The sequence below is a fragment of the Pistacia vera genome, unplaced genomic scaffold (assembly GCF_008641045.1).
Source record: "Pistacia vera cultivar Batoury unplaced genomic scaffold, PisVer_v2 Contig661, whole genome shotgun sequence".
In the NCBI taxonomy this organism is placed as follows: domain Eukaryota; kingdom Viridiplantae; phylum Streptophyta; class Magnoliopsida; order Sapindales; family Anacardiaceae; genus Pistacia; species Pistacia vera.
In genome coordinates this window covers 76520-97908 of record NW_022196514.1, presented here as the reverse complement: position 1 = coordinate 97908, position 21389 = coordinate 76520, and the positions used below count along the sequence as shown (strand labels likewise).

Genomic DNA, 21389 nt, shown 5'->3' with positions numbered 1-21389 from the left:
TATTTGAATGTGATTATTATTTAGTTTACCAATTTTAAAAGGGTTTTAAATAAACTTCTCTTGAAATAAAGTATTGAGAAAATCAGTCCTCACATGATCGAGAGAAATGAGGTTACCAAACTCAAGAAAATAAACCTCATTTAAAACAGAATGAAAATAAAAATGAAACTTCGATACAACATATGATTGATCAATAGTTACAAGTCAGTACGTTACATTACAATATCAGTTATATAACAATATAATAAATTTATAGCACCTCTAGTTTTATCTATCTTTCCAATAAACCTTATTTATGATTATTAAACTGAATTGGTTATATTATATGTCACGTATCAAATAGCTTATGATAATGTTAATGTGATTCTAGAGTGGTATCATAAACTTTGTTTAGATGATAGAACAACTCGACGTGTCAATAAAAAACATATTGAGATATAGCTTTTGAATATTTCACCTAGCAACAGATTCAATTAATCTGATGGCGATTAATAAAACATTTCAATTTTGTTATTGACTTATGAATAAACGACTTTGTTTCTATGTCTAATCAAACTATATCGACATCAAAATTCAAGGCATTAAGGCATTGACTGGAATAGAATACACAGATTATGTAGAAGTTGAGCGTGATAAAGTAAAGACTTTAGAACCAAAAAAGACAGGGTATTATTAGAATATAATAAGAATTAACTCCATTATAAAATTTTGTTTAAAATAGGGGATTAAAAAGACATTATGTGGGAGCTCCACTTGAAACATAACGCGAATGCAGCTGATTGAAATCCTTCTTACAATTTTTTTTTTTTTTTATGACCGATGTCCGAACCAATTTACGTGCACTTCAACTAATCCCTTTAGATCTTGGAACTATCGGTTGGATAAGAACTTTGATGGATATATCTATTAGCAATCAAGGAATGATTCGAACTCAAGACTTCTTGAGTAATACACCCAAAAATCTTTATTAAACCATTCGGTTATTCAGAGATAGTTTTATCTTACAAATTTTGATGTGGTTGATTGGAAGATTAGATTTTTTTCTTTTTCTTTTTCTTTTTGAGTTTTGTAGGACTTGAGATACACTTTATTGATTATTGATTAGTTGAATAATTAAATCTTGCTTACAAAACAAAATTTGCAAAATGAAACAAGACTCAGCAACAAGGAGGTCCCTATCTAATTTTATAGGTTGGATGATAAATTAGTGCATGATCAACATCCACAAGGGTACCCACAACAGATAAAAGCACAAACTGCATATGAAAATCAATTAATTGGATTAGAGAAGTGGGTCTAAAAACTTCATTAAAATTTTGAATATGAGCATCTACTCACATGGACCTTGTTCCCATTGTTTGCCTGTTTATGGCAAACGACCTCTGGTTGTTCAATCGCTCTTTCTCTCTCTTTGGCTTTCGGCCAAAAATTTTAGTAGAGTGAGGCATGTCTAATAGAAGGGAAGAAGGGGACAGAAAAGACTTATTGTTTGTTATACATATTCATTGTAATGTGTGTTGTAAATTATGGAATCTCTATGACCCTACGGTAGGGTATATATGTTAATTGTGGAACCTCAAGGTTAATTAGCTTCGAGAGAGATGGAGGCCATTCGTTTTTATAGATTAGGCGCCCATTGTTGTGTGGTTTAAAAGTGATAATGATAATCCTTTTTCTCATCTCATCGATCACGACACAGTAGAGATGATTATACATACAAACAAAAGCCAGGAAAACAAAGATAATAGAGAAAGATTTCTTTAACCTATTCTTTGTCTCACTAAAACTTTTCACCCAATACACTAAAACTGTAGGCGTTGCCAATAAGATTCTTCAAAAACAGTAGTATGTCATTTTCTTGCATATTATCCTGCAGTTTTCAATATGATTTTAACGTTTAATGATATGAATACCAGAATTTTACATGGCTTTTGCTGCTTCGAGAACATTTGACCATACTCAAACTCAACAATATGAAGGGTGTGAAGAAAAGAAAAGTGGAATAAAACAGTAGTGTAGTTGTACAAGGTACGAAACAAAGTGTCAAGAGTGCTGAAAGGTGTTTTGACAAAATTTACCAAGACACACAGGCACAGCCATGCAAATATATTCTCCAACACAAACAATCTGGTAAATCATTTTTCTGGCAAGTGGCATGCATACATTTTTGCAGCAGCACACGTGCAGGTGGTTAGGATACGTGTAACACCCAACCCTTTTCTTTCTTTTTTTTTTTTTTTTTTTAATAAATTATAAATATAGAGGCAAACAAACCATTGAATTTGCAAAGGATTTGCCGGTACTAAAGGATACAAAATTTGTACTATTAATGGTACAGAGTGCACAAATAAACTAATGTTGAGACGAATATAAAAATGTATAAGTGTTTAAATGAATGGGAGTAAAAATGAGATATGATTGGAAATATAAAGAGATGGAAAGGGGCACCCCTAGATTGATTAGAAGAGGGTGGGTGCAATGGGGCCATGCCATGGAAAGGAGAAATAGTTGTTTTGAATGTTGATGATGTGTTGACAGCTTTCCTTGTTTGGCATTTGGAGGGACTGCCACCACCTTTCCATTCATTTCACTCTTTAACCTCCTTTTTTCACCACCAACTAATCTCTTCTAATTACATTACTAAAAGTCATACAGGAAAAACCACTCTCAGATATCTATATATACAACTACCTCGCCCTGAGATTGATTGTCCAGTATCCACCCCGGAAAAGAGAATGTCTTCCCTCTATTTAACTGGATACCCATCTATCTCAAACACCTTTGCTTTCATTTTCAGTGCTCTCTTTTGTTATTACTAAGACTCAACCTACCTCTCTGCAGGCTCAAGTAATTCTCTTGTCTTTCTAATTAATTAAGATGGTGAATGATTCGTCAGTTCCTCTTCTGTTGAATTATAACTCAACAACTTCTCTGCATGAAACTGCTAAAAATGTAGCAGAAGTTCAGCAAGATTCTCTGAACTGCCAATATAATGCGTGCCGACCATCTCTATCACAGGTTAGTTTAATGACACCAGCATTTTCTTGTATTTTTCCTTTTACTACTACTGCTTTCATAGTTAATTTTTTTGGCTTTCTCAACTTTCAGGTTGTTGAAGAGGTCAAAGAGCTGTATACCATAGCCCTCCCAATGATTATAACAGGCCTTCTAGTCTACGGAAAATCAGCAATATCAATGTTCTTTATGGGGAAATTGGGTAAGCATGAATTGGCAGCAGGTTCACTTTCAATCGGTATTGCTAACATCACTGGCTATTCACTCATTTCTGGCCTCTCTATAGGCATGGAAACCATCTCTTCTCAAGCCTGTGGAGCCAGACAATGGCCACTTATGGGCCAAACCCTACAACGCACCATTGTCATTCTCCTCTTAGTTTGTTTACCCATCTCTCTTTTGTGGCTAAACTCCGAACCCATACTTCTCTTCTGTGGCCAAGATCCTGTTATCTCATCCATCGCTTCTACTTATCTCGCATTCTCCCTCCCAGATCTATTCTTCCAATCCATTATCAATCCTCTCAAAATCTACCTGAGAACCCAAAACATAACTTTCCCTCTTATGTTGAGTGCAGCTCTTGCTCTTGCTCTGCATGCACCATTGAACTACCTCTTAGTCTATCATCTAAGCCTTGGCATTCAAGGCGTAGCTGTGGCTGCGGTCTTAACGGATTTCAATCTACTATTAACCCTTTTGGTTTATATCTTCTTTTCTGATACTTGTGGAAAATCATGGCCAGGCTGGTCACTTGAATGCTTTGTAGAATGGAGACCAATTCTCGGCCTGGCAATCCCGAGTTGCATCTCTGTGTGTTTAGAGTGGTGGTGGTATGAGCTCATGATAGTCCTTTCAGGGCTCGTGTCGAATGGCAGTGAGGCTATTGCCACCATGGGAATTATAATACAAGCAACTTCACTTGTTTACATCTTCCCTTCATCACTAAGTTTAGCCGTATCAACCAGGGTTGGTAAGGAGCTGGGCGCTAACAGGCTTTTCAAAGCTAAAACTTCTTCTATCATTGCCCTATTATGCGCTATTTTCATGAGCATTATCGCCTTGTCGTTCATGACAACAATGCGAAATGTTTGGGGCCAAATCTTTACCAATGACACAGCCATTTTATCATTAACTGCTATATCCATGCCGGTGGTGGGCTTGTGCGAGCTAGGAAACTGCCCACAAACCACCATCTGCGGGGCGTTGAGAGGCAGTGCCAGGCCAACTTTGGGTGCCAACATAAACTTGGTGTCGTTCTATGGTGTGGGGTTGCCTATTGCTATCTTGATGGGCTTGCTGATGAACATGGGCTTAATCGGGCTTTGGTTGGGGTTATTAGCGGCCCAGGCTGTGTGTGCTGTTATGATGGTGGGAGCTTTGGTTAGAACAGATTGGATGGTGCAAGCCCAAAAAGCCAGAGAGCTCACTGGTACTACCATGGAAGATGAAGCAGAGAGGGGTTTAATATCAGGACCAGTGCTAAATTAGAATTTAACAATCAAATCTACACTGTTTAGTACCTTTTATTTGAATCGTCCCTTATAGAGAAAGGCATTTTTGCCTTTTTTTTGTTTTGTTATTTCTTCTGTTTTTAGGGTTTTATCTATTAAGATTATGTGTATGTATGTCATGGTGAATAGTTATGTACAGGCTCACATTTGAGTTGGGCCTTATGTTCAGTTTCAATGTTAAGAATGAGGCCAGAGAACCAATGTAATCACGATAGAAGCTATTTTGATATTTATAATAGCTTCGCATACAAAGTTTTCTTATGTAATGTCATGAAGAATAATAATACACTTATAACTCAATCTAATAAAGTCTCTTATAATTTCGATATGATAGTTCACAAATAGGTCTCGTCTATTAGTGATGAATTCCGTCTATCCAATTGCAAGCTGACACATCGAAAATGTGAGAGAAAATTTGTAAAATTGGGTTATGAGTCAACCTTTATTATTCTAAGAATATATTAATTTTCTATCCTAGATACATGTAATAACTAATTATGGTACACGGATTGTACAAATAATATATATATCCTCTATCTCTATGTAACAATTTCGGGCACAAAGTAGTACGTTTGACCTTTTTATTTTGGTTTTGGACCTTTTGGTATTGCCAATCGTTCGATGGAGTTGAAAATCCTTATTAAAGTCGTTTAAAATCAGTTGATGATGCTTTGATTTTCATCTTCTATGCATGATACGTACGTAGTGAAAGCAATGAAGTGGTATTTCTGAATAATACCGAATATCCTTAATTAGTTTAACTTCTTGTTAATTTTCCCTCAAACTCAAATATTTGTTTTTTGTTTTATTTATAATCAACGAGGTGAGTTCACAAATCCACCATATATACCTCTACGTACCTTCCTTTTCACTTTCTGTTTCTCTTATCCCATTTCCAGAAGACGAAAGCATCTTTCACTTTATAAAGTATGCCAAAGGAAGGGTCCTTTGGATGGTGAATCAAAGAAGATGCTTATCAATTTGTTAAAAAAAGGGGGTCTTTATTATTATTATTATTTTTTTTTTTTGGTATATATGCTGTTTCTTTGCCACTTGTTACCATATAGTCCACTCTTTTTTTCCTTACACGCATCTTCCGGAATTTACCATGAAACTTCCCTCAAGTTTCATGAAAGTGATTTGCAGAATAAGAATACGAGGACCAGTGGAGCACGCACCTAGCTAGCTAAGAAAAGAGAAAGACAACTTTCATGATTATTATTATAAAGGAAAAATAAAGCCCAAGAGGAATTGGCAACTTACATATAAATATGAAGGTCGAGAGGAAGTTGCATTCAAGCTTATCTCGGCATTTTTATAAGTTTGCTTGCTCTGCATTAAAGAATCATCGTGAGAATGTCCAAAACAAGTTTTCTCAATTTCCAGTATGGCCTTTCAAATAGAAAGTCCTCTCAAAAATCACCACCCCAGTTGAGCATCTCTATGGAAAGAAAAAATTCTAGTGCTTCAAAAGTCATGCAACCAAATGTGCAGGAGATGAGATCCGTGTTTGACAAATTTGACACTAACAAAGATGGGAAGATCTCTCGGCAGGAGTACAAAGCAGCTTTAAATCTGCTGGGTAAAGGAGTAGCAGAAACTGAAGCTGCTAAATCCTTTCAGTTCGTTGACACTGATGGAGATGGGTTCATTGACTTCAAAGAGTTCATGGAAATGATGAAGGGCATGGGAGAGGTTCAAGGAAAAGTGACATTCAAGCAGCGTTTCAAGTGTTTGATTTGAATGGAGATAAAAAAATTGATGCTGAAGAGTTAATGGAGGTTTTGAGGAGAATGGGAGAAAGATGTAGCCTTGATGCTTGTAGGAAAATGATTCGAGGTGTGGATGCTGATGGCGATGGTTCTGTTGACATGGATGAGTTTATGACCATGATGACTCGCACCATGAAAGTCACTTAGTGCTTCTGCCATGCATCTTCCATCCTAATTAACTCCAATCTTTGTTATTTTCTTAGGGATTGTATGTGTGCATGATGATGTTGAAATTAATCATGCTCCTCAAGGACTATTTTGTTTGTGCTATACATCTCTTTTTATGACTTGAATACTGAAGTACCTAGGACAATAATATAAATAATAATAATAACAAAGACGAGAAAACTGGATCTTGGATACTTGAATGGAACCAAATAATCATCAGCTACAAGCATTCTTTTGTCTCCAAAGTTAAAATTTCTGAAAGTGAGAAGGATCCTTATTGATCCGATGATTACAATAAGCCAAAAACAATATAATAAATGAAAACAGTAAAATTAGCATAACGAATACAGCCTATTAGGTGTTCATATCTGCAGCTAGCTTGGTGTGTTCCGATCATCGGGACATTCCTCCAACAACAGGAGCAATGGTGATTCCTCTGTTTTGCCTTTCCATGTTTGCCTGCCAACCTTCCATACTCAAAAAATTTGAGTAATCAATACATTAGAATGGCTAAAAGAGCAAGAGAAATTTCAAATAGGTGAAATAATTAAGCCAGTACAGTGAAAATTCTCATTTTAAAAAAGACATTAAACAGCTACAAGAAAATTGAATTATTCAATTTGTGACAAGAATACTACAGAAAATGTACTCTTACCAATCCCCATATCAAAACCACGGTTCTTGAGCTCTCTATACTCTTGACAAAGAGCACATGGTTCACAACAGAAGTGAGTTAAGCAATCGGCGCAAGGTGCCTCCTGCAAGTTATATTGCCCTCTCAATCTTGAACGGTAAAAACATGAGTACAAGCATGATGAGCCCACAAAGCCCACTAGAAGCCCATAAACTGCACCACTAGCTGCACAAGCTGCACCAAGACGCACCCTGAATGTTAACCCATTAAATCTTAACTACACACCAAAATAGCACCTTCAATAACAGTAGTAATGAAATCAAACTTACATATGTCACCCTTGTTAACTATCTCAGCAATCTGTCCAAACGTAACACAAGGACAAAAGCAAGTAATCAAACAGTTTGCAGGGTCATCGCAACAATGACAGAGACCGGTCGACCACCGTGTTCCAGTTGCAAGATTGGAGGGAGGGTAGGGTTCTCTAGGAGGGATGTTCATAGCATCTGCATACCCTTGTGAATATTTTGCATTGTCATAGGATGGAGGAGGGGGATACATTTTTTTTTTTTTCCTTGAAGAAAAGTGATGGAAACTAAACTTGTATTTGAAAAAGAACTAGTTTAAGATAATATTCATATAAGCTCATCTCCTAGATATTGCTGTCAATGTTTGACCAAGAGACATTCAAGGCATGCAGTCCAATTAAATTTAGTTGCTTCTATGTCTTGTTGTTTAAGTTTTAAAAATTGAATGTTAGTAGTACTTTCAGATTGATCGTTATTATTTTATAATATGATATATACAAATTCCAACGTGACCAGGTTGGCAGCTGGTTCTGAGTGGGGAAGAATGGCTTGGGACTCCCCCTTTAATCCAGTTTATAACTCTTTTAAATAATCTACGAGGTTTTCTTAATTAAAAAAACATAATATGATGCAGTTAAAGCATCAGAGCGTAAGGCTTCCATTTAATAAGAAGGTGCAGGAGGAGGAAGTAAGTATGTCATGGAATGAAGTGAAAAAAGGGGTGGCAAATTTCTATATCTTGGTGTCCATGTGAGTTGGAGTCATTCATGCAAGTTGGGAATCTCACGATTTCCTTGAAATTGTTGATTGCAAATGCCAAAAAAGAGAAGTGTACCGATTCCTATTTCATTATATATTTCTTTAATTTCTTAACTTGACTATGACGACGACTACATATCCAACACCCTCACACAAGCTCTTAAAATCTAGCTTCTTAAAACTAAACGTAACTTTGAGTCGGTAAACATTGTCATTCAAATATGTAGTCTTATAATTTGTTTTGAATTTGAAAAACGTAAAAGTAAAAATATTCTTTTGGTCCAGAAAAGAGAGTGGATGAAAATGAAGGGTGAAGAGAAAGCAGGGAGTTCACATGGCGGAAAGAAGGTAGAAGACAAAATGATGATGATGACATAAAAGAGAAGCGGAAGAAATAGAGAAGATTTGAGTACGCATTTATCTGCACTGCACAAATTTGTTACTGTCCTCTTTGGCTTGTTCTATGCAGGTGGCCATGTGGTTCAATCCGGCCAACCTAGTCCTTTCTTCCCCAATTTAGTCAAACCTTCTAGTGAACCATCGCTATCGCTCCCTGTGTTTGCTCTTCTTATTTACTATTATTATTATTTTTAAAATAAATGAGCTCCTATATTGGGTTATTGGACATTAATGGTAGACGAAAGCAAAGCATAATCCATTAAACAGTGGATCATAAATAGGCTTTCACAAGATAATTAAACACGCTACCGAACATTTGATCTTTCAGTTCAAAATCAAAGCGGCTATTCTTCTCAACTACCTCATCAACTTTCATGCGGATCTAATTACATGTGCTTATAATTAAAAAAAAAAAAAAAAAAGAATAAATTAACAAGTGTGTTAATAAAAGAGTTTGTTTTGGGTGTGAAAGAGGGTTAGCATGTAGGGTTGTTGAGATGATGTCTGCCTAATGGGCCACGTTTTATTTTGTCCCAAAGACCTGTATTTTGGCCTGGTTTAAGTGTTTGATTCTTTTCTTTTTGACCCTTTCCCATATTCTTGTTTTCTAACCCTAAGCCTAGAGACCTAGACCAGGCCCAGGACAAAATAACACTGCTTCAATCATAAACCACGATTCAAATTAGGCCTGGATTTGTCTTTCACATCTATCACTAGCAGTATTATTAAAAACATCGCAATCTTTTCCACCTACTAAATCGACAGTCTAATCACAATGTACTCACCACCATTATTATTCTCTTCATATCTATATCCCTTCTCACTCACATTATTTTTCTTAACAATTAATTACATAACAACTTTAAAAAGAAAGTAAATCACTCAAATATTAGGGAATGACACAGAGCTCACACACACGTACACCTTCCGTACTAGAAAACCTTCTTGATCCAACATTGGAAACTGGATTTATTATTTAACTGTGGAAAAAAAGAATGGTTAATGTAAAACTTTTTAAACATTGATTAGTTTTATGATTTTATAAAATCCAAGTCATTAATGATAAAGACAGGAGAGGAAGTGAGAGAAAAGCATTTTTTCGGTTTTTCTTTTTCACCCTGCGGCCCTGCCCCCAAACTCTGGTAAATGCTCGTTGAATTGATCAACGTGTGTCGACTGTTCCTTGTTTATAGGCATTTATTCTGTAGGAATTCACCACGTGGCACAACCCCATTTGATTTGCCATCTTTAAAAAGCTTAAAACCATGTGAGTGACAACCATGTAACTGTAAGTTAAATAAATCTTAGGGAAAGCTGAAGGGAGAGTTTTTTTTTTAAACGTGTTTTTAATTAGACTGTTTTTAAAGTGTTTTAAAATCATTATTTTTTTAAATTTTATACACTGGTTTTGAGTTTTGACTGGCTCAAATATCATCTAGAACCAATATAGTTTATTTTTTAGAGGTTTATAAAACACTCTGATTCGGGGTGTTTTGATTGGTTTAAAAATTTTATTCCATAAATACTCTATCCACTATAAAACTATCACCATTATATCAAAAAAAACAAATTAACTATATTATACATGTCTTCAATCATATTAAATATAAAATAATTTTAAATAATCATAAAAAAAAATTATTAAAATCTCATTTCTAGATGTTTTCTTAGGGCATCTCCAACCCACGCTAAAATGGTGCAAAAAACACCAATTTGACGTGGGTTGGCAGTCCAACCTGCGCTAAACACTGCGCCATTTGGCGCAGTGCTACAGTGCTGCGCCAAATTTGGCGCAGCACTGTACACTGGCGCAAAATGGCGCGGTACTGTAGCAGACATAAAAAAAAAAAATTTTTTTAATTTTAGTTTTTTTTTTTAATTTTGTTAAGTTAATTTGAGTATTAATTTTACACCAAAAATCACACCAAATTTGAGTATTTGTATTTATTTAATTTGATTATTATTTATAATATAAATTTATAATAATGATATAATTTAAAAAATGATGAAAAATTAAAAATAGAACTTTATTCAATGCAATATTAAACTAATAACTCAAATAAAATGTATGTTTATATTAGATGTAATGTTTTCTATATTAAATGTAATGTTTATTTGATTAAATAAATACTTAATTCTATTAAATAGTATAATTTTCAAAATAATTATTATTTAATAAAAATATCATTCCCAATATTTAATTATATATACAAAAATAATAAGTGAATAGATTAATTGTTGATTATTACAATAAAAGAAAAAAAAGAATATTCTAAAGAATATTCTAGGGAATATTATAAGGAATATTTTTTTTGGTGCAATATTTGGTGTTGTGGGTTGGAGATGAAATAGTGTTTTGCACCAATTTTGCACCAATTTGGTGTAATTTTGCACCAAATTGGTGCAATGGTTGGAGATGGTCTTAGAGAAGGGAAGTTACAGTTTTTCATTATTCCAAATGTTCAAAGAATGACGAACAAGGATAAAAGACTTTATTACATTTGAAGTTAAAAATATTAATAAATAGAAACAAATAAATAACTCTTACCTTATAATTAAAAAAACAAAATTTTCAAATACGGGTTGAATTAGGGTTTTTTATCGGATATACGTAAATTTATCATTTTAAAAAATTGTTGGAACTGCTGAAAATAAACTCCAAACACATATTATATTTTAAAACCTTATTAAAACTCTTCAAAACTGTTACGGTAGTTTACCTCAAACGTTATAGTATTTACCCATAACCACTCCCATGAAACTCCAGAAAATAAGTTTAATTAGAAAGGTGATTAAAGATTAGAGAGTGTAAAAAGACTCCAAATCCAAATTGTGCACATAGATCTTGTTGATTCTGATTTCTGAGTCTGCAGAGTTTGCCGACTGATTACCTCTATATTTAATTAGACACATCATATCTGTAATTGTTAACATAACCACCAAAACAAAACATTAAATGATATAAAGATACTGGATTCTTTCCACCCACTGTTGCATTCATTGATGTGTAAAGCCTCCATCTTTTTATTAAAAAAAAAAAAAAAATTAGTTCTTGCAATCGGCAGAGTGAACTCACAGACACCCACATAAAGTTGAATCCATAAACGACAAATTCTCGATCTCCATTTCATAAACTAAATTTAATACATTCTACAATAGTAATATGGTGTTAAGTATACTTTGCAGAAGCTGTAATTACAAACTGCAGTAGATGATTTAAGGAAGAAGGACTGTAGAGAATCACGTGGGCACGTGAGGAGTGGTGGTATAAATGAGATATATTGGGACAGGAACAGAAGGTGTTGGTCTTCAAGTTGAGTGAAAGAAAGATTTTAAGCCGGAGATTAGAAGATTTAAAGAGGAAGGGGAACTGGGGAAGATAATGATTTAGTTTTCATAATTACATAAAGAATTAGGAAACTCTGGTCACGTGGCCCCTTTGATCCGTCGGTATCGCCAGCTCATTCACTGCTAATTTACTTACAAGTCAAAGCTCAGTCAAGCAAATGCAAAGCCGATGCCACTCTTCAATGGACTGTCACTGTGCCACTCTGTCTCTCTTTTTTAAAAAACTGATTCAATAAACATTCAAAGCATTTTACGGCCTCTTCAAAACCCCAATACTCTCAATCCTTTAAATAACACTGTTGTTGCTTTCTATGCCAGCAATATTTAGAAAAAACTGTTGCCATCTCTCCCTAAATCTGGCTACATCACATCTTGATTTCACCCATCCATCAATAAATGATGTTCATCTTTAGCTTGACCCCACTCGTAATTATAATCTCTTCTATTTTTATGTATTGGTTTTTTACCGATTTTATCGTTTAAATCTATGACTACATTGTTGATCAGTTTGTAAACAGAGCACACTGCATACACATACATGCTTTTGATCATAACTGCAGTTTTCTCTTCTGGGGAAAAAGTGAGTCAGTGTTGTGCTAAATTAGTGAAAAATGTGCTGTAGTTGATATTACTATACGATTTTTACAATTGGATTTTGCATATTTATCATCTGCATTGAATCTTATTATAGCTTTTTCGGTAAATGGTAGTGGATCTATTATCTATATATATATATATACACAGAAAAGAATTGAGAGATTCTAAATCTAATTTGAATTTAAACAGTGTGGGAACACTGAATTTGCACTGACAGATGGATTAATAAATAAATTTTCATTGCAGTTTTGACAACTTCTTGGAATCTTCGTAGAAGCTTTCAACCATTTGAGAAACATCTAGCAGAAGGGTATTGTTTGTTTCTAGATAAGAAAGTTAACTTGGTTTACTCAAAGAATAATATAATACTATTTTATATAGTAAAAGGAAAAGAAGAGTGTTTCTTGGTGACTTCATTTAAGTCCAAGGAGGAGCAATAGTAAAAACTAAAAACCTGTATCTTCAAAGTTGGTCATCATTGACTGACATTACCATGTCATGACAAAACATCAAATCATGACCATGACATGCATGAATGCAAAACAACCATACATCAAGCTAAGAGCTACCTCCTCTCTCTCCTTTGGATATAAGTACAAACACCTGCCTGGTAAGCTGTAATAGTGTAGGAGGGTCCCTTGTAGAATTTATTAGGGTTTCTTTCTGGGTCTTTTTCCTTCTTTCTTTTCATGTTGTTTTGAAATCTCATGGCATGTTTAGACATGTACAACTCCGAGCACAAAGGTCGCTGCACTCCAATGAGCCCAAGAATCTCCTTCTCTAATGATTTTGCTGAGTCTCAACATATGATGAAGCAAGAGAGGAGCACAAGAGAGGCTCCAGTCTCCTCAGACTTTGAATTTTCAGTCACAAACTACTCAATGATGAGTGCGGATGAGCTGTTTTTCAAGGGTAAACTTTTACCATTTAAAGACAACTGCAATAATCAAATGCACAGGACTTTGAGGGAAGAGCTTCTTGCTGAGGATGATAATGATAGTCAAGTGTCACTGAAGCCCCCAAAGGGTTATTCTACAGGGTGGAAGGGATTTCTGGGTCTCAGGAGAACCCACATTGGCTCCAAGAAAGCTGAAAAGAGTGATGGGTCAGTGGGGAAAGTTGGTGAAAGTAAAAAGTCTATTTTTGCTAATGAGGATAACCATGTTACCACTAAGACTTCAAAGGTAAGACCATAAACAACATACATATATGGAACTTTCTATATATTTTTTAATAATTTTTCTCACAGTGATTTGTTGTTATTGTGCAGGAGCTTCTGAATGAAGGAGGGTCAAGTTGCAGGGATTTGGAGATTGGGATATAGTAGTCTTGTTCAAGGTGGGTGGGTGCTGTAGAGATGTGGAGCAAATTTTATAGAAACTGGTGGGGTTCATGCATTTTCTACTACTTTTAGCGGAGGTTCGGATAGACTTAGATTGTCTTAATTCTGTTAGTGGGTTTGGGTTTAACTCGGTTTCATTTGGAGTTTGACTATCTGTATTTCTATTATATGTTAACTAGAGAAGTTGGTGTTTTGGCTGTTTTCTTGTACAAAATGTTTGCAGTTGAAGAACTTCTTCTGTATCAGGTTATGCACTGATTTATAAGTCTATCTTTATGTTGTAGTCGGATCTACTTATGTAATTTCTTTGACTTGGATCTATCGGTGTAGTATTAATCAATTGGGAGAGGTAGAAGGCTCCTCTTTTGCACAACTGCTCTTAAACAGAGATCTTTTTATGATATTATGATTTCGTAACCAACTTTCTGTTTTTACATTTTTTTTTTTTTTTCTTTTCTATCCACTGCTGATTCAAGGCTTTACTGGATATATTGCATATTTAATTTTTGTATGTTGAATTGTTGATATTAAAATTACCCGGAAAATGTACGTTGGTGATCTCTAGTGCTAGACTATGAAACAGGAATTCAGTTATTAGATACACTGCATGAGAGGCAGTCGACTGCTCTTGCATCATCTTCAAAAGCACACAGAATTGACAATGCAGCTTCATACATGAATCTACTAAAACCCCCGGAGAAAATTATCCCTGGAAACGGAATTGTTATATTTGAGACGAAGTTTGCATTTTTGGTTGGCTTCTAGAGGAATCAAAACAGCTATAATAGCTATTCGCCGTTCATGACAGATGCATTGTTTCTACATTTGAATGATTCTCAATGTTATCTCAATCAAATGCTTCTAAGCAGGAAGCCACCAAAGAAGAACCAAGTTCTACAAAAATTGATGATATTACCTTTTATATATCTCAATAAGTATGCAAAGTGCAACCACTTATGATAACAGTGCAGATTAAAAAATGCCACTACTTTTTGAGACAATTCTAACCACCATTAGGGCCATCAGCAAGTATGCAAACCTTGTTAAGAAAAGAGTAACTATGTTACTTTTCCTGGATCAATGGATCTTAATAAGATTCGTAGAGACCAATCTCCTAGGAAGCCAAGATCAGTCCTTTCATGTGAAAATTTTGAGGAACTGAAGCCCCCATTTTGTTTTGCACAGTCAAATTCTGGAAAAAAAAAAAAAAGGAAAATGAAAAAGATATCCTTAAAACGGGTTGGGCATGGGTAATGATTTTCGCTAACAATACAACTACCTAGTAATCCTGGGTCAAATCTACAAAACAAAACAGGGTTTTCCTTGGTGTTTCAAGTTACAATGGGACAGTCATACCATACATAATCAAAAAGCATAAACAAGGATAAAAATAATAATAAGAGTAACAAAAATAAAATGAATAATAACTAATGCCCACGTATCAAGTATAATATCACCATGGAGCATTAACCTCTTCCTGGAATTTGAGCTCATAGATCTCAGCTTTCGACTTCAGACTATCAATTTCAGCACAAAAATTTACACAGGCCCCTTTCAATTCCGCAAGCCTTGCTTCGATATTTCTTATTTCATCTTCCGCCGTAGCTCGTTGAGCTTTAGCTTCTATATACCTCCTTGTGTCTGTGGCACCTTCTGATTCAAAAGCAAAGTTCAGAAGCCGACGTATCCGAGCACGTAAAAATCCAACATTCATGCCCAGAAGTTCAAAGGCTTTCAGAGTCTTCTCCCAATTAGCAAATTCATCACGAGAGGTACCAAGGTTGCAAGCTCTTACAGCATCAGCAATGTTAACAGTTTCGGCAATAATTCCACCAATCAACTTAAAGTTTATGCCCTGGATAAGACTGTCATGAAGAAATGCATTTCGAGTGCAGCAAAGTTCATAGTACTTACACCGAATATCTTCTGGAAGCTCAGAATCTAAAATCGATCCATCTACAAAGATGTTGAAACTGTCTAAACTTGTAACATCTTTAAACTGAACAGCAGGTGCAGATAATTTGAAGCCTTCCAGAACTTCAGAACCAACCTCTTCGCTATCATTTTCAGACTGTTCCGCTGGTTGTCCAATATTAGAAGCTGATTTAGACTGTCCAGACTTTTTATTTTTCTTCTGGACTACTGCTAATGGGAGAGACTTCAGGCGTTTCCTTTTTGTATTCTGATGAGGTACTATATTCATTTCTGAATTACTTTTTTCAAAGTTCAGATCTAACATACAAGGCCAATGGTAGGGATGTAAGATAGAAATTATTCTGAAATAAAATCAGACGCAAAAAGTACCAAAAGAAATATCTAGCAACTTGCCTGCATCATTTTGTTTTGTATGAGCATCCAAATTTAGAAGGCCAAGAGCCCCATCAACTTCAGAAAAATCATTTGCCCTTATTATATACACCTACAAAAACAAAGTAAATATCTTCACAGAATATACCAACAAAATTAAAATGGATAGCTAGTATTCACCATCACATATAAAATATCATCAAACTTGAACCCTTCCCCTCCTCCTCCTCTAATAAACCAGAAATCCGGTCTTAAAGTGTATTCAAACAAAAATTTAACATGTGAAAGCTTTCAAAAAAAAAAAAAATCCTCTTCTTTAGAGTCTAGTTAACAGGCAGAGCTGCTTCAATTTCTTACTACTTGCAGCTTCCCTCTTTTCAGAAAGAGAAAGAACATAAATGACTAGATCTCCCAATATTTCAGTCCTTTTCTTTAACTTTCTTGATTACTATATGCGACTCTTTTCCCAAGAAGACCTTCTCTTTTTTATTTCAAGTGCATGTGCCACGTCATTTTGCATTCAAGTTTGCACTATGCTCTATGCTCAGAACAACTCCCTTGGGCCTTTTAACACTGGTACCTTCTGGGCTATAGTGACTTGGACTTCTACATACAAATGACTCATTTCTTTTCCCTCATCTACTCATGCAATTCAGTTGTCCCTGTTTGCTCACCTTTAAGGATTGATAGAATGCATTATACTCAACAATCTTTATGGGCACAGCCAATCCATGATGGATATCTTTAGCTGCTGTTCAAAAAGATCCAATACATGATTGTGTTGTCCCATGATATCAGATAGCAACCATGAGGCACTCCAATACCCTTGAAGTACCTATATGCTACTAATAACTAAGCTTAGAAATCACAAAACTGGAGCAACTGCAAAAAACCAAGTCAAATTTTCCAGGGTCCCAGCTGGTCAAATAATTTCCCTGCAAATGATTGCATGCAGATAAACTATTGGAAGCTATGTGGCTTCTTTCATTGCAAAGCAATCTATACCAATCATTCCTGAGAATAAACTAGATGTGCAAGATCCCTCAACCTCATCATCATCATGGCCCAACCTGTCATTTTTATCAACTAATGATTCAAAGCATCCAACAATGCAGTCCATATTTTCAGCACCACTACCTTGTGCACTTATTCTGCAATCCTTCCTCCATTCTATTAAAGACTATCTTACAAAAATCAGTATGCAACTTCTATGTATGTAGCACATCATATTCACCAAAAAAATCACAATACTGCTATTTCAATCTCACTTGGCCGTCAAATTAATGTAAAGATCCAGCCTCTCAGATGAATCTTTGGGCATGGACACTTAAATGAGTTCTAGAAGTGGATAACAATAACAGACACTAACAACACAACTGACTAAGACTCCAGAAACACAACTGGGGACTTTTCATTCTGTTCACAACGTTTTATTTTTAATAGGCTTATAGAGCTATTTTGGGTTTTCTACATATAATAAAAGCACATTAAAAATGGCCATGTTATTAAAATTAACTAAGTTCATAAAAAATGATCAAATTATAAGAAAAAAGATCATATTATTACGCCTAATGAATGACCAGAAATATATATAAATAAAATTGTGAGGATGACTTTATAGGACATGCGGCCATGGTATTGAATCTATGCAGACGTTTTCTCCTCATCAGGTAGCAAATTGGTTGATTCTTTTGACATGGTGTAATCACTTTGCAAACTAGGGTGCATTGCCAGAGTAGACTACCATGTACACATTAATTTTTCCCAAGCACTCATGAAACTGATCAGCTATGTTAGCCCCAGGAAAACTGAGAATATTAGCCCTCAGCTGATGTTTTTAGTGGAACTTTATTTAGATTTGGTTGCAAGGATTTCTAGGGCAAAGTCAGAATGGAAGAAGGCCAATCTGAGCTTTAAATCATAGGCAGAAGATAATATATATGTATGTGGAGAGACAGTAAAGCAAGCTAAACAAAATTATTATATGAGAAGTAGCATGCAAAGATGGATTTTTTATTTTAAAGAAACTTATCACTTTATTCCCCCAACAGCCTAAATATGTGAAATCTAGAAGTTTTTGTCAAGAAATTTTACTGTATTCTAAAGAAGGTAATGCATTCATTCACATGCTTTAGAACCAAAGAAAACCATTTTGGATTTATGCAATTGATTTACAATGAAGGCTTAAGATTTAGCCAAAAGAGCATAGATCGTACTTGAAAACAAAAGAGTAACTAGACAAGGACCTTTAAAGCTGCCTACACTAGCATCAGGGACCTATTTGGATTAGAAAATGTGAGCTCAGTGCTTCCCCCAGCTTCAACTATATAAAGGTAATTGTTCTAGACTCCAACTATGCATAATTAATATGTTTTTTAAGAGCCAAGCAAATCTTAATAAATCTTCCTGAGACCGCATCTCCTCTAGCAAATCCATACATCCATGGTACTGTTCCTAAACAAAGATTCTATAACAAAAAAGGATAAACCCACGCGATACACCAATATGTTCACCAATCAAGTATAATTGACCTAGACCATCGAATTTCTGTTTCAAATCATATCACTAACGATATTTACTCCTAAATAAATTTATCTAAAAGAGGAGAAAGTCTGCAATTCAGAAATCTCCAGCCTGCAAATCAATAATCTAGAAGGAGCACATCATTGATTCTCTAATCTTTATCCAATCTCCTACTTGCTAGAAAAATAATGAAAAGCTCATCTGACCATCACTTACACCTTTTGTTCCATCCATTTCATTTTTTAGTAATGCACTACCAATCAAAAAGTAATAAATTGTCTCCAACATTATTAAGGATTCAACCAAATACGAGCATCTTTCTTATATTCTGATCATGTTCACTTCTATGCAGATCTAATCAATTAGAATTTCTCCTTTTCATTCCCCCTATGAAATAATGAAAAATCAAATTTGTTTAGCAAACACAAATCTGCAATGTATTATTATTTTCTTAATCCCCATAACATAATATAGATGGGCTAGGGGGACTATATAGGAAATTTTATGATCTTCTGCTAAGTTGTATACAAATATATAATTTTTAACAAAAAAATGAAAGAAGCTTAAAAAATAACCAGCATAAACAAAGAAATAAAATGAGCCATCACCTTGAATTTAAGAGCATCAATTAATTGGAAGACTAAAACATCTCCCTCAAGCAAATTATGGCCAGTTGAAAACTGTCTCCAACCAGCACTCAATCCTGTCTTTTCAGCAAAGTATTTTGCCTCATATAGTTTCCCACATTCATCTTCCAAAACAACACTGGCATCCTTAGTGGGTAAGTGTAACTTACAAAACTGTCCCGGAAGCCCCTGTTGAAGAAAAAAAATTGTAACTTGCATAAAGCTCTGGTTCCACCAATTATGCCATTTGCCCGCTTCAATTTTATGCATCATAGAGCACTTACCATCCAGAAACAACTAGCAACATGAGATCTGACCATAGATTTGGCAAAACTAGGGTATTGAGGCTCCAGATTTGACTGAACCTCTTCTGCCCTAATCATAGCAGCTGACTTAACTTCAGCATGAGGACATGGCCCGTCAACTGGATCCTTATTTTTCCTACAACTTCAGGTTGAACACAGAGGCAACCATTATCACCAAACACAAAGCTAACCGATTAAAAAGTGAAAGCATAGATATTACAGATTCTTCACTAACCTCTTACACTTTCCTCCAGATTCAGTTACTGCCTGTTCAATTCAGAAACATTCCATTAATTTAACAATAGTATTACATAATACCACTGAATTAATGAATTCCCAATTAGAATAAAACCCCTAAAGTCCAATCTTAAAAAGGAATTGAAAACTCCAACCAATGAAAATCAACAAAATCATTCCACCATTCACTAAAAATACCTAAAACAACATTTTAAGCTGAAGCATAGAACAGATTTCTCAAATACAATTAGTAGCCATTCAATGTAAGCTTCGCTTTTAAATTACATCACAATTGTTCCTGTTAATGTGTACCCTAGCAGCACAAAAAAAAAAAAATCTAGACACCGAGAGTCGGGGCTAGTATGCATCTTTAATACTTTAATTTTATGTTACGATGCCAAAAGTTACAAATAAACTAAATAATGAGGGCACATTTCTAATAACAATAACGCTGGTGAAACTACATACGATAAACAAATAAAGGAACAGCCACAGGCATTCTTACCTGCTTAATTGTAGGCTCAGATTGAGTCTTCTTGATCTTTAATATAATTTTTTCTTTCTTCTTAGTTGACTTTATCGGTTCATCCTATTAAGATTTCACCAATTCAAGTAAACAACGCAGAATTAACAAACAAGTAAAACAACATTATAAACATAAGATATTTTTTTCTGGTGAGAGAGAGACCGCTGTGAAGATTTTCTTAGGTTTGGGTTTGCGTTTTGGCTTGGTTGAGGTAGACAAAGAAAGCTGAGCCAGAGTGGCTTCATCTTCAACTCTTCTAGGTTCCCTGGAATTCTCACGAAGCGACGCGGCGTTAAGCTGTTGTTCTTCTACGACTTCCCTCTTGACCTCCAGATCCATTTTTGAAGAACTTGTATCAAGAAGTCGAACAATGAAGCGAAGAAATAAGGAACGAGAGACCGGGTCGAGTATTTAAAAATCCTAATTCGGTTTTTTTCTTTTTTGGTGTCTTCAAGTTGGAGAGTTAAAATCACGAGATACGAATGGAATGAAGGCTAAATAAAGAGGAATAAGAAACAAGAGGGATCACCGTTTATTTTGATTTTTAATCTTTCTATTTTAATCACGCTTCTTCATTTAAGTTGCTCCAAACTTTGGATTTTACATTCAATTAAAAATACTTTATTTATACTATTTGTCCGGAAAAAAAATAATTTCAAATTTTGGAAACTCGTTTGAGCATTTCATCCCCTGCTTANTTTAAAAATCCTAATTCGGTTTTTTTCTTTTTTGGGTGTCTTCAAGTTGGAGAGTTAAAATCACGAGATACGAATGGAATGAAGGCTAAATAAAGAGGAATAAGAAACAAGAGGGATCACCGTTTATTTTGATTTTTAATCTTTCTATTTTAATCACGCTTCTTCATTTAAGTTGCTCCAAACTTTGGATTTTACATTCAATTAAAAATACTTTATTTATACTATTTGTCCGGAAAAAAATAATTTCAAATTTTGGAAACTCGTTTGAGCATTTCATCCCCTGCCTAGTTGATTTTGAAGAAATATAAAATGTT

At 34.8% G+C, this 21389-nt stretch overlaps 4 protein-coding genes and 1 pseudogene across 5 annotated transcripts; 3 read left to right on the top strand and 2 right to left on the bottom strand.

Moving 5' to 3' along the window:
- Nucleotides 1-2877: 2877 nt before the first annotated feature.
- Nucleotides 2878-4547, top strand: LOC116112439 (protein DETOXIFICATION 48-like). Its single transcript, XM_031398582.1, has 2 exons — nucleotides 2878-3018; nucleotides 3109-4547. Exons 1-2 carry the CDS (start codon nucleotides 2878-2880, stop codon nucleotides 4501-4503), a joined length of 1536 nt encoding a protein of 511 aa, XP_031254442.1. The 3' UTR covers nucleotides 4504-4547.
- A 1237-nt stretch (nucleotides 4548-5784) lies between these two features.
- Nucleotides 5785-6594, top strand: LOC116112412 (annotated as a pseudogene).
- A 94-nt stretch (nucleotides 6595-6688) lies between these two features.
- Nucleotides 6689-7697, bottom strand: LOC116112413 (cell number regulator 1-like). The gene is made up of 3 exons (XM_031398546.1): nucleotides 7430-7697; nucleotides 7122-7334; nucleotides 6689-6933 (listed from the first exon to the last, which is right to left on the bottom strand). The coding sequence occupies exons 1-3, from the start codon at nucleotides 7659-7661 to the stop codon at nucleotides 6860-6862; spliced, it is 519 nt and encodes a 172-aa protein (XP_031254406.1). The 5' UTR covers nucleotides 7662-7697; the 3' UTR covers nucleotides 6689-6859.
- A 5407-nt stretch (nucleotides 7698-13104) lies between these two features.
- Nucleotides 13105-14193, top strand: LOC116112436. The gene is made up of 2 exons (XM_031398580.1): nucleotides 13105-13695; nucleotides 13782-14193. The coding sequence occupies exons 1-2, from the start codon at nucleotides 13219-13221 to the stop codon at nucleotides 13833-13835; spliced, it is 531 nt and encodes a 176-aa protein (XP_031254440.1). The 5' UTR covers nucleotides 13105-13218; the 3' UTR covers nucleotides 13836-14193.
- Nucleotides 14194-15100: 907 nt separating this feature from the next.
- LOC116112427 (B3 domain-containing protein Os01g0234100-like) lies at nucleotides 15101-20941 on the bottom strand. Of its 2 annotated transcripts, none has more exons than XM_031398568.1 (7): nucleotides 20540-20941; nucleotides 20357-20440; nucleotides 19850-19881; nucleotides 19594-19756; nucleotides 19292-19498; nucleotides 16182-16272; nucleotides 15101-16085 (listed from the first exon to the last, which is right to left on the bottom strand). In XM_031398568.1, exons 1-7 carry the CDS (start codon nucleotides 20714-20716, stop codon nucleotides 15307-15309), a joined length of 1533 nt encoding a protein of 510 aa, XP_031254428.1. In that variant the 5' UTR covers nucleotides 20717-20941; the 3' UTR covers nucleotides 15101-15306. The 2 variants fall into 2 exon arrangements, with proteins under 2 accessions (XP_031254428.1, XP_031254429.1); XM_031398569.1 differs by having other exon boundaries at nucleotides 19594-19750.
- Between the last annotated feature and the right edge of the window lie 448 nt (nucleotides 20942-21389).